This window comes from Oryzias latipes, chromosome 20 (assembly GCF_002234675.1).
Source record: "Oryzias latipes chromosome 20, ASM223467v1".
NCBI classification, from domain to species: Eukaryota; Metazoa; Chordata; class Actinopteri; order Beloniformes; family Adrianichthyidae; genus Oryzias; species Oryzias latipes.
Genome location: NC_019878.2, coordinates 12,771,441 through 12,784,717, shown reverse-complemented (window position 1 = coordinate 12,784,717; position 13,277 = coordinate 12,771,441). Strand labels below are relative to the sequence as shown.

At 37.9% G+C, this 13,277-nt stretch overlaps 1 protein-coding gene across 2 annotated transcripts; it reads left to right on the top strand.

The window, feature by feature from the left end:
- Positions 1-4,248: 4,248 nt before the first annotated feature.
- On the top strand, positions 4,249-12,657 carry slc35b3 (solute carrier family 35 member B3). 2 transcript variants are annotated; one of them, XM_020712471.2, is made up of 10 exons: positions 4,249-4,329; positions 5,730-5,963; positions 6,115-6,236; positions 6,332-6,486; positions 7,630-7,737; positions 9,055-9,152; positions 9,307-9,399; positions 9,595-9,706; positions 10,421-10,490; positions 11,705-12,657. In XM_020712471.2, the coding sequence occupies exons 1-10, from the start codon at positions 4,312-4,314 to the stop codon at positions 11,853-11,855; spliced, it is 1,161 nt and encodes a 386-aa protein (XP_020568130.1). In that variant the 5' UTR covers positions 4,249-4,311; the 3' UTR covers positions 11,856-12,657. The 2 variants fall into 2 exon arrangements, with proteins under 2 accessions (XP_020568130.1, XP_011487114.1); XM_011488812.3 differs by lacking the exon at positions 4,249-4,329 and adding an exon at positions 4,518-4,764.
- Positions 12,658-13,277: the final 620 nt, after the last annotated feature.

Genomic DNA, 13,277 nt, shown 5'->3' with positions numbered 1-13,277 from the left:
ACATTTTAGAAATCAAAACAAATTCAAAAGAATTTAACAAAATAATAAGCAATCTTTTCAGAAAACAAAAGTAATTTACAGAAATCAAAACCAAATGTCAAAAATAAAATACAATAAGAAACTATAGGTACTATAGGACGTCGCTGATTGGATGATCACATTTGTCCATCATTTCAACCGAATGTTATTTGTCACTAAGCAATACTGGAAATGCTGTGTACTAATCATAGAACTTGTTTTTAAATATGCAGACATTGAATACGCATTCGAAGAAATTCCAACATCAAAAAGCAAACACCATCATCCAGTCAGTGATTTCCCGTAATACCTAACTTTTCACTTTTCACATTTCACTTGGATTTCTGGTGGTTAGTTTGCTTCTTAAAAACTTTTTATTTTTATTCTGTTTCATTTTTTTGGAAGTTTTGATTTCTAAAGCAAAACGTTTTTTTTTTTTTGTTTTTTTGATTTCTGAATTGTCTGTGGCCTTTAATATGTTATTGCACTACAGGGTTTCCGTAAAACACCAATACGAATCTGTTGAACTTGGAAAAAGTCCTGATCTGTAATGCAAAAGAGCGGACCTGGATCCAAACTATAGTGGTTCAAAAGACTTATTTCCTTTCTGTCCTTTCTCCTCTCTGTTTTATCTTCTATGTTTCTTAAGCTTTCTCCGTCTTCGCTCGTTTTATTTATTGGAGGTCCAGTACGAAGCCATTACCAGCGCATATGTACCTTCTTGAATAATCAATAAATAATTATTTTATTACTTAAAAGGATGGTATGGGGAAAAAGGAAATGGGTTTTATTACATAAATCCATCACAAATGATGAATCGGTGCACTTGTAAAAGTGGGCAGGGGAGAAGGAAAACTGGTAGGACAGGCCTTTGCCTCACGCTAGGTTGTAAACATGACATTTTCGTCTCTTTGGGACTGTCAATTGGGGTGCATTGGCAACAGGGAAAGAAAAGGAGGTAGTAAATTCAGAGAGATTAATTAACCTTTTACATTTGCGATTCAGCCCTGCATTTTCTTCCACTATATTGCGGCCCCTACAAGCTGAGGGGTGAGACCTGGCCACAGCCAGCCAAGGGAGTCACGACGGCTCATTCCAAATGAGTTATTAACAGAATTTTTTGAATAGATGGAAAAATTGTAGCCCGGCCATTTAGTGTCATAAAGGCTGGCTTGGCGAGGCAGCAGGGGCCTCCCAGGGACAGGAGGCAATACCATTACAATCAAATCTGAGATGGAAGAGGGATTGAGCTGTCCATTCTGAATTTTTATACTGTTGAAGGGTTGGGGAGGAAATAATGCCATCCTGGAGTGTATTAACCTTTGGCTGGGGAGGGAGGACAGGCAAAGAGGAGGGAGGGAGAAGGATGGCGAGTTAAAGGAGGGTTTTTAGGCTGGACTGAGGAGAGAAAGAGGAGGGCCGCAGGAGGAGGAGAGGGAAACGGGTAGGGCAAGACGGGGTTTCGTGTCTTCTGCTGTGGAGGCTAAACAAGGAGAGGCAGGGATATGAGATGGCCAAGAGATAGAGCCAAAATGGAGAGTGTTGAGAGAGATATAATGCAATAAATAGGTGGGAGACAGTGAGAGAAGTTTAATGGAAAAGAAAGCCCACATAGATGTGAAAACACGGTGAACGTATTGGAAGGTAGATGAGAAAACAATAAGAGACATACGGAAAAAAAGAGGGGAAGAGAATAAAGTAAACCTGGGTATAAACTCAAATTATGGCATTATTACTGTATAGGAGCAGATTTTTATCATACACATATTACAAATAGATTCTATGGCTATGTCTGAATTCAGTCCGTAGTTCCCAAACTACTGAAAAACAATGTAATCTGGGGCTATATAGTGCTCTAGGTTTTAAAAGCTATATTTGACACCACTAAGTTTAACTTCACTGATTTCCAGAAGTAAAAACCTAACTAAAATAAACATTTTAGGAAGACTATTTATGTATTCGGAAGACAAAAACTTGGATGGTTTATAAAAAAAATATTAAAATACATTTTCTCACATGAAAAATTGTTCACACGAAAAACCTTGCAGTCTATATTTGCTAAGCTAATAATAATAATAATAATGATGATGGATTGCCATTTTCTGCACTTTTCCAGACACTCAGAGCGCTTACAATGTATGTCCATTATTCATTCACTCCTTATTCATACTTGGTGATGGTAAGCTACTGGTGTAGCTACAGCTGCCCTGGGGCAGACTGACAAAAGCGTGGCTCCCAGTACTCGCCTACTATGACCATCACCGGGACATTCATGCACACTTTTTTTTTGTTTTGTTTTGCAGAAACTTCTGGGAAATTTCTAAAGTACTAGATTTTTGAATCGTAGGTTGTGTCCGAAATCCTTCATAACTCCCTGCATAATGAACTATGTAGTGCGTTCACGATTTTGTAGTGCTAGCCTGATCTACAATTCCAAAATAGAGTACCCTAAAAATGTCCAAGAGGTCTCTTCAAAAAAACAGTGTAAAGTGACATTCACTAGATTGGCAAAAATAGACCATAATACATTGCGTTTTAACCCATTTTTTGTGAAAAAAAGCTATTTCATGTATTTTTATAAACCATCCATTATCAAACATAGTGGATTCCTAGATGGTCTTGGTAAAACGCTCATATTCTTTTGGTTTTTACTTCGTGAAGTCTGTGATGTTAAATTTGACCAGCCGATACCCTTGACAGACATCTGCGCACATCGAGGAATGGCGAACGCAAGAAACACTTATGAATGACGTCTACTGTGCATGTATCTTGAAGACAGAAACTTCATTCGTGGAAATTGCGCAAAAGGTATGTAGTGCCTGTGTGACATTCGCCTTAAAAATACAGGGCACTTATAGTCCCACACTAAATAGTTTGTTAGGAGTTAGGGAGTCAGGAGGGAACTCAGACATAGTCGTAGATTTAGACAACTCTACAGAATGGCTAACGCGCTACATAGGCTAGTGCAGTGGTTTTCAACAAGTGTGCCGTGGGAGATGGTCAGGTGTGCCGTGGGAAATTGCCCTCATTAACTGATCTAAAAACATAAACCATCACCAGGATGTCAGCTCTTTGTTCATCCAAACAGACCCTCTTAAAAAACCAAGTAGTTAGGAATATAAAACATCGTAAAATACTTTTTTCTTTGTGTTTATTTGATTCTATTAAAGACATTTTGATAAGAACGACGGTACCGAAATTTAGCTGCTTTAACTGTCTCTGCCAATCATTCTTGGAGGCTTAATCACATGTCATTAGTCTGACCAATCAGAAGTGGTTAAAGTCTTCACTTCCTTGTTCCTATTCTGCTCATAAAGTCGCTCAGTTCCAAAAAAATACCAGCTAAAGCACATGATTAGCGGTGTAGCTTTCCACAGAATCCGGTATCAGACCGTGGAAAAAGTGAACAAAACAATGAAGCTCAGAGAAGCTAGTCTTTCTGCGTTCTGCGGCTGTTTACACTACATCTCCCATGATGCATTGGGTTCAAGTGACAGCGTCTCAGTGCACGAGTCCTTGTTAAACTCTTGAAACCACAAGGAACACACATCAAACAGTTTTTAAATCTTTTAACTTAACTTTTATTTCAACTTTTAGAAAAAAACAGCTGCAACTTCCAGCTTTTTCTGCCACAGTAATGATCACAAAATGCATCTGAGATTGCGGAGGGGCTCTAGATCAATACAAACTATGAGTTTGTCCTTTTTTTTGTGTGTGAGTGGGGGGGGGGGGGGATGCTGGTGTGCCGCTGGATTTTTGTCAAGGTTAAAGTGTGCCGTGGCTCAAAAAGGTTGAAAAACACTGGGCTAGTGGAGTGAAGGAATTTGGACACAACCATTATAAAGCCAAGAACAGGTAAAATTTCATTTGGATAATAATAAATCTAAGCTTTTTTTCTTCTTCTCAATTTTTTTTCTGGCAAAGTGACAGCTAAAACTGTTCAGGAGAAAAAACTACATGTGAATAAACATTTTTATTAATTTGAAATATAATTCAATATTTTTCAATTTGGATGGTATTTTCCAAATCTTGTGGTTTAATTTGAGTCCATCGAGAATCTAAATTGTTTTTGCATACATGCTAGTTGAGTAAAACCTGCAGAGAAAAATTATTCAATTTGAATTTGGATGGTATCTTCAAAATCTTGAGAAAAATTATAGTTATGTGAGAGTCGTTATCAAATATTATCCAATAAGACGGGATGCTGTCGCACAACCGGATCTACCGGGAATTCTTGTATTTGTTTGGCGATGTGGAAAGTGGTGACAGAGCACAATAGGTTAACACTTCGAGATGGACTTTTCTACACAGGTCGGTCCAAGTTTTTCCTTTACACCCAATTATTCTTGCACTTTGGCTAATCTATTTTAATATTTTTTTCCTTTTTTTCAAAAAACACGGAAAAAGATATGTACTCACATTTCAGGGTTACTCTCGCTTCTCTTGCTAAATAATGTACACATGTCCCGTCTATGTATCGACCAATAATATGACAGTTCAAAGGTTAAACTTGTCAAGGCGGAAGTTGTTGGCTTCTTCTGCCATCCTAGCAAATCCTTGTAGCCTTTAGCATGCTAGCAGGCTAGTCGTACTGTCTTCGTTGTTGTCATTATAAAGTAAAGGTATGATACGCTCCGGAGTATACCAGAGATGAGGTCGAAACGTCTAAGGAAGTTGCTTTTAAGAGCTTGCCTCTAATATAGATGACAAGCGCTTGGTAAAGAAAAACCGGAAGTGCCATTGAAGGTAACACGCTTGCAGTAACTTGTAGCACCCTTTTATTGACTCAAATCCTGAGTTGACGCTGTTAAATTTGAACTTGACAACATTATATCAAATATGTCGGTGAATGTATGAATCTAATTTAAAGCAGTTTCCATTTATAAGCTCTGAATTCTGACTATACCGGGTTCTCAGTACCAACCTTCGGCAATTTCCTACACATACTTCAAATTATACTATACTTTTCACATAATTTGCCTGATTTATGAATAAAATGTAGAAATTCTTGGACGCTTGTGTATATTTTGGTGTAAGACTTGTCTTTTGTCTCGACTTTGTTTTTAACGGATGCATCGTAACCAAAGTAAATACATAATTTCATGAATAAAAAGTCCTCATATATGTATGTTGTATATATTCTCCCAAACAAACTCTTCAACTGAAGGTACAGGGCATGTAGAATAACCAGCATCTTTATCATTTACAATGCCAATGTTTTAATAATAAATAAACCATTCATTTGTGCCCATGGGGACTCTTTCAATAAATATTTAATTTTGAAGTTTACCTATTGGCTTCACCATAAACCGTGTTTGCACAAAATTAATACTATTTTGCCATATTGCATAATGTTTTCAACCCTTATATTTTTCAAGTAACTTTTCTGAGTTTTTTTCCAAGCAATCAGTCTTTTTCTATTATGTGGTAATCAGTGATCGTTTTATCCCTTGCTATGTATTTTTTATGTTATTTTATTTTATTAATTTTTTCCTGGTCGAACGAGCGGAAAGCTTGTTTCTTCTTTATTTCAGTTAGAATTATATAACAATTTTGTTTTGGTTTAGCAACAAATTTTTGTTTTTAAAGTATACAAACTCTAGAGAACCAATACTTTTTTATTAGGCTGTTTTGGGTGATTTTCACTATACACATTTTATTCATTCTTCTTCTTCTTTATGCATTTTACATATTTTCTCAATTTTCCACAGCCTCCAGGTGAAGACACAATGAGCGCCAAATATGGCCTGGTGGGCTACAATAGTTCCCGGAAGCACATTTCAATCTCCATCCCGTCCTCCACAGAGGTGATGTCCCCACACATAAAGTCTGTGGAGGAATTAAGGGTTTTAGGAATCAACCTGAGCAGCTTCAGTGCACCAGTGCAGTTCTTTATCTGTGTGGCTGGAGTTTTCCTCTTTTACCTCATCTATGGGTATTTGCAGGTAAGAGAGAAAGGAAAAAAAAAAACATTTAACCCACATCTATAGTTAAATGTTGTCATACTTAGTTCAATATTTTTGGGGATTTGTTTATTTTAATGGATGATACATTACAGGCTCTTTTCTTTTTTTCTTTATTTGAACTTCAAATTAGGAATTAATATTTTCTGTGGAAGGCTTCAAACCTTTTGGCTGGTATCTCACTTTGGTCCAATTCGGCTTCTATTCAACGTTTGGACTGATTGAGCTTCAGCTTACACAAGACAAACGCAGAAGGTACTCAAATGTAGACTTTGTAGCTCCGTTTTAAAATCTTTTTTTCCTGATTAAATGCAAATATCCAGACAATTCCATTTGTTTTTCACTTCCAGGATTCCAGGGAAGACCTATATGATTATAGCATTTCTTACAGTGGGCACTATGGGCCTATCCAATACCTCTTTAGGCTACTTGAACTACCCCACACAGGTCATCTTCAAGTGCTGCAAACTCATCCCTGTCATGATTGGGGGAATCTTTATCCAAGGTCAGCTGCTTATTGTATTGTATGATTATATGATTTGATGTGCAGAATCACACCAGTTGCCTTTTATGTCCTCAGAGTTTCTTTATACTTCTCTTTCCATCTTTAAAAATAACATTGCTTGTTTTTCCTTTTGTTTCCTTCTGTTTTGTTTCTTCTGATTTCCCTTGTTAAACCTGAATTTCTAGTTCCAAAGTGGGTGATGCCATGACGGTGAAGCCTTTTAATTCTTTTTAGAAAAGGTTTATTTTATGTAACAGGAAAAGTATTTTTTACTAAATAAAATACTAAAGATATAATTGAGTAATTTAATCTTGAATGTTAGAGCAAATCTTGTGTACTTTTAACACTTGAACTACAATTAGCTAAACTTTAGAAACATTTTTTTTGTGTATCGTTTCCGTTGGCACAAGATTATTTTTTTTTTTAAAGCCGTGTCCACCTTTCGACTTTCAGATCCTTCTTTTTCATCAACCTCTGTTGTTTTTGGTCATCAGAGTGCAGTCGGCAGCTCTCACTCTTTCTCCGTGCTCATGCTTGTGTGCATTCTTTCATCTTCTCACTGGCCTTCTCAAGGTTCTGCGTCCTGAACGTCAGACAGATTTAGCCCCTTTTCCCCTCTTCCTGCATCTCTCTTTCCCTTAATGAGTAGACATGAGAACCACAGTGGCTCAAGGGGAAAAGGGGAAACATTTGTTCACTTAGAATGCGAACAGGAAAGAAAGTTGTTGAGAAAGATGGATGGTGGGAGTTTCTTTCTCTTTTCTTTTGGGCTGCATCTGATGCGAGGCCCTTCAAAGGCGAGTGGGGGGAATCAAAGCCGACCACGGCTAACCTGATGTTGCGTCCCCTTGTGAACCTTAAGGCATTCATCTGTCAGTCTGTTTTCATGTTTTGTTTTTCAGCCCCACTTTTTTTCCTCTGTCTTTTTGCTGTTTTCATGCATTGTTTTATGCACATCCTAACAACTTTGAAAGATGATGGATATGTTTTTTGAAAAAAAAACTTTTATTTAGTGTCTTTTTTTCAAAAGTTCATGAGCACTTATTTTCTTAATTTGTCTTTTTAACATGTTCTTTGTGCCTAATAATTATACACGATTCTAAAGCAGCTTTCTAATGTTCTAATGTCATTTCTGTGTTTAAGGGAAACGTTATAACTTTGCTGACGTAGCAGCGGCTGTTTGCATGAGTCTGGGACTCATCTGGTTTACGCTGGCTGACAGCACAGTGGCACCCAACTTCCATCTCACAGGTAAATTCCACCCATCTCAAACTTCAGTTCCTTTCACTGAAATCGTTTAAAGTCCCCCTCCAATCCTCTACGGATGTATTTTCAAAGCGTTCCCAGTGGCCTTTTAAAATTTGATTATGCCATTTACAGCCTAAATCAACAAACCTGTGCCATTTTCCAGGACATAGTTTCTGCAGAGTGGCAGTAGTTCAATAAAAATTCACCTTTGAGTGGTTGGCAGGACTGTTGGCATGCACCAACCCCCCCTCCCTGTTGCAGTGCAGAGCAGGGAGCTTGTGGCCTAGCCTGTGTATCTTTTATGTAACAAATAAGCTCTTTTATTTTCAAAGGACATTTTTTTTCTGCTCCTGAAATACAACAATTTGAACAAAAGAAATAGGTCTGAAATGCAATTTTAAGATGCTGCTCTTTAGTGTAACATGTGCTTCTAAAACTTACAAGCTCAAAAGGAAGAAATATTGGTTTTTATTTCAGCATCACTTCATTCAAACTCAAATGGCATACCCAAATAGCCCACCGTTGATTGACATACACTGTTATCCAGCAACTGTCAGAGAGAAGGGGGGCGCCGGCCACCCGCAGCTCTGTCCCAACTCTGGGTTGTTACAATATGTTTATAAAAATGTATACTAAAACGATGTGTGGATACTAAACTAAGGAATACTTGTTATAAATAAATAATTTGGTTAAAACAGAGACGGCGCTGTAAGGTAATTACTATATAACTACTACTAACAGGAAGCGCAGACGCAGAGCCAGGGCACGCTTTGCGCACGTGACATGAATGTAATCTTCCCTCCGCAAGCCCGCATCTATTTTGTTTAGGTATCCCCGATATGGAGCAGCAAGAAGTCGAGGATAAACTTAAGACAGAGGAACTGAAAAGGCAAACATGCACCAGTATTTCTCCGCGTAATTAAGCGAGTGCGCATCAATATCTCTCTTTCACTCTCTTTGTCTGGCCTCTTATTCTGTGTTCCAGCGTTATTTCGTTGTGCAAATGCATTTATCATGATCATAAAAATATGTAGATTATTTTAACCTTAAGAAATCTTGCGTTTTTTTTCTGCCAAAAATACTATGGGGTAAATTGAAATTTCGGGTTTGCTCCGGGCCATGGCCTGCAAATCAAGTTAATTGGTCGGGTTCGGGCTGGGTTCGGCTTTCATGCGCGTGGGCCTGGGTCGGGTCGGGTCGGGCTGGATTTTTTTAGGCCCGATCTTACCTCTAAAATGAGCGCTTCATTTTAGAACCGTCCCCCCCTTTGCTTCTTCATTTGTTGGATTAAGTGCAGTTGCAAATGTGTGTGACATGCAGGTGTCCTCCTCATTTCCTTGGCTCTGTGTGCGGATGCAGTGATCGGGAACGTGCAGGAGAAAGCCATGAAAATCCACAACGGCTCCAATTCTGAAATGGTACAGTCATCAAACATTATTAAAGTTTTTACTTTACAAATTAAAGCAGGAAATGCAGCATTGCTTCCTTGTGCAGTTGCGTCTTTGTTTGGACTGTTGAAATGCCTTTAAATGTGATGTCACTGGTATTACCATGTGGTTTTTGTGTTGGCAGGTGCTGTACTCGTACTCTATTGGTTTTATCTACATACTGGCAGGCCTGCTCTGTGTGGGTGGCCTGGGGCCAGCAGTAGCTTTCTGCTCAGAGGTGAATACACCTTAAGATGAGTATTAATTCAATATTCAGTCTTTTTAGGAAAATAAAATGAATAAGTGCCAGTTTCAGGTATGATCATTTTGCATGCTGTTAATTTTTTTTATTTTTTAAACATAAGGCATGTTAAGGATTTGAACCTGAATAGTTTGATAGATTTTTTTTTGTTTGTTTTCTGCTCCTTTCCAGCATCCTGTAAAGACATACGGTTACGCGTTCTTCTTCTCTCTTACGGGTTATTTTGGGATCTCCTTCGTTCTTGCCTTAATCAAGCTATTCGGTGCCCTTGTTGCAGTAACAGGTAAGTAAAGCTAGAAATATTCAATATTTCCATATTAAATTTACTATTTGACATCTTTATTAATATTACCCCAACCTTAAAGACCTACTCTGATGAAAATAGTGTTTTTAACATGTTTTTTTTTTTAATATATATATAGAAAACTAAGCTTAAAACTGCATTTTTAAGTATTTCTTTATTCAAATCGCTATGAAATGGGAGCAGGCAACCACAAAAAAAGCTGTTTGACAAGGGGCATCATTGTGACATAGAAAATATACAGAGCGGGCCACAAGCGCCCTGCTCCACTCAATTTTAATGCATCCACTTGTAGACGACTAGATCCATGTACGTCTTTGTTTTCCTCGTCTGAGCTGGTATCTGGCTCCAAATTGTACAGCTGGACAGCTCTCATATCGCTACAACATTGCTATTTGTTGCATCGCTAATGTTGGGTTGGGGTGTGAGGGGCTGTAAGCTAGTGGGAGAGAGTGTTAATCCATCTGTTAACAGATTGATGATAAGAACACTGGGAACACTTTCAAAATAGATCAAAAGATGATCAGAGTGGGACTTTAAACAATATTATATTTTACATTCAAAAGAACTCCAATAATCATTCTCAATCCCTTAAAATAATTAAGATTTAACCTTAAACATGAGTATTTCTTTGTTTCTGTGTATGAGGAAAGCAGCTGGTACTGGTGATGCCCTGAACATGTTGACTTTTTGCAGTGACCACGGGGAGGAAGGCCATGACCATCGTGCTTTCCTTCATGTTCTTCTCCAAACCTTTCACTTTCCAGTAAGTACACTCACCTTTTGACTTCGAACACTTCTCTCCTAGTTTAAAGCAAGTTCGCAGCGTGATCACTGACCTGCTCTTTGACTAATAAAGCTGGATTCATCTTCCCTGGCTTTCATGTCCTCAGTCCACGCTCAGACCCCAGCTCCTCCTCTGCTCTTTCTGGTTGTCCTTCAGTCCTCCGTCTCCCACCGGCTTGCCCTCAAACTCGGTTACGCTGTCAGAAGGGACTAGTTTTTGCTCGTACCTCCCCGGCTCTGTTTCTCAGATGTACACCTTTGACTTGAATGTGTGTATTTTTTTTCATGCTATAAACTTTTATATTTTGTGGCCAAATCCATCTCCCCTGCAGCTGATGCATGCCCCTCTGCCGTAACTGGACTCTTTGATAGCTCTAACCAAACGCTTCTTTTAAAGTAAACTTTTTGTGTGTTTTTAATACTTCAACTATTTTCTAATCACTGTTTTCACAATGATATGAGGCTCCGACATCGAGTGTTTGATAGTACAGCAGCATTAGTCTAAATATTTGCTGTACATTTGGAGCTAAAAAGGATTTATATAGCTTTTTGATACAGTAAATTTAACTTTGAAGGCTGTTCTATAGGGTTCTCTTTTCTTAAAAAAGTTTTATAAAGTTTGGTTGATAAACCCAGAAACTTTTACTTACGCACACATTTTTATTTTGAACCCCCCCCCGAAGGATGACTTTTGTTATACATTTTCACAATATAGCTAAATGTGCATTAATTGAAATTGTTGTACCTATTTTTTTATTTTAATCATCCCAGCTTGAAGTTTTCCCCTTTCGCTGACTTTAGTGAAACGCCATATTTGTTAAATTTGGCATAATTTGATCATTTTTGAATATTAAAGTTTCACTTGCGTTCAGAAAGCCCCAACATAAGAATGGGCAACTTGTAAAAATGACTGATTTTATAAGACTATACAGAGATTAAAAAAGTATCCAAACGAAATAATATTCTGCAGTTTTACCTCAACATACAGATTTATGATTAAAAAACAAGACTCGTGCAATCAAATTAGCTGAAATCTTGCAGAACAGGAAATCCAATTTAAGCCATGTAAACTATTATTCATTAACATTCTGTCAAAATATGACTCTTCTGAACAGTAGTTATAGATTGATTCACTAAATCAGTGATGACCTTCTCTCCTGAAAATATCTCAAAGTTCCGTCTTGCTTTTCCTAGGTACATCTGGGGCGGCCTTCTGGTGCTCTTCGGCATCTTCTTGAATGTTTACAGTAAAAATAAAGATAAGATGAAGCTCCCCTCAATCAAGGACTTCAGGGGTTGGCTGCGAAGAGGGAAGAAAGTCCGATTTCTCTCGCAGGACGTGTAGGAGGGACCCACTAGTGTGGCAGAAGTCCTGCGCAGGTGGACGGTTTCAGTCCGCTGCTCCAGGTGTGGTGTTCGCCCCTCGCTTTATAGGAGACGCGCTGAAGCATGGGCCTGAGCTATGGGGGCTACTGTACCATCAATGCTGAGCCAAGGATGGGTATACAGGGTTTGACCTCCAAATCAGCCTCTCGGCCTGCTGACACGATTAAACTGTGGTTCAGGAATTCCTGCATCATGTGTGTAAGTAGTGGGACATCTGTAAGTGAAGTTTTCTGCCGCAAAATGAAGGGAGTGTTAAAAAAAAGGGTTGTTTTTTTTTAAAGGGGGTTCATGTGGGATTTTCTAAAGCACCATTTTAGAGCCCCACAAAAACATTCCCAAGTCTGAATATGTCACTACAGATATATACAACTCTATCTGAACATTTGCACTGAAACACTCTTAAGTCTCGAATCGTGAAAAGTTCACACGAAACGTGAAACGGTAAAGAAAAGAACAGCTTCATGTAAGAATCAGTTATCATCCACCCCAAAAGGATTACGTACTTTTTAATAAAATAACATTTTCCTCCAATTGTGCCAGACGGATGGACCAAAATGGTGCGTTACAGAGTTGATATCTTTGTAAAAGTGGCTTTTCTTTTTAACTTATTGGTAAGTTGTATCTGACTGCAAATTTGATTTGTGGTGTGTGTTCATGTGATGATGTCTGGGGGAACAAGGTCAACTGCCATTGTTTTGCTAAGCATATCTCTGGGTGGAAGGGTGTAATTCTTACAATAAAATATGTATTTGCTAATTGCAGAGGTTTGTTTGTGTGCTTAAGGATTGTCAGACAACCCTGGCTCATTCTGCTTACACCACTGGAGACGAGAGTTGAAATGTTGCCAATATTTGAGGGGTTCTTTAATCCGTCAAGCAGCCTGAGGCATGTCTGAGTAGGAGACTTGAAAAAGTATTACACTTTTAGACAATAATGATAATGAACAGCAATCTTTACAGTTTATGTCCAATGAGATGTTTTACTGTTTGGAAAAAGAAAGTTACAATTTATTGATTTTTATCCAACAATATGTTCTCAAAATCTTAACCCTATAGAGTGATTACACCATAGAAATGGACAGAAATGTATTTTTTTCTTCAATTTAAAATGTATTTTTAAACCTTTGAAATCAACAAAAAAATTGCAATACATTTTTTGTATAAAATATAGATTGTAATAATTATTTTACGTTGGATTTGGTAAGTTTTTGCTCACTACAATGTTAGTTTAAGATGCAAAAAATGCACCTATTTACCCACTGCCTCAAATTTGATCAACATTTTTAACATGGTGTAACTGTGTTCTAAAAAATGATCAGCCAGATTAGCATCCTTTTAATACAGTAAGTACTCGTTTAAAAAAATGAATACCAATAGATGAG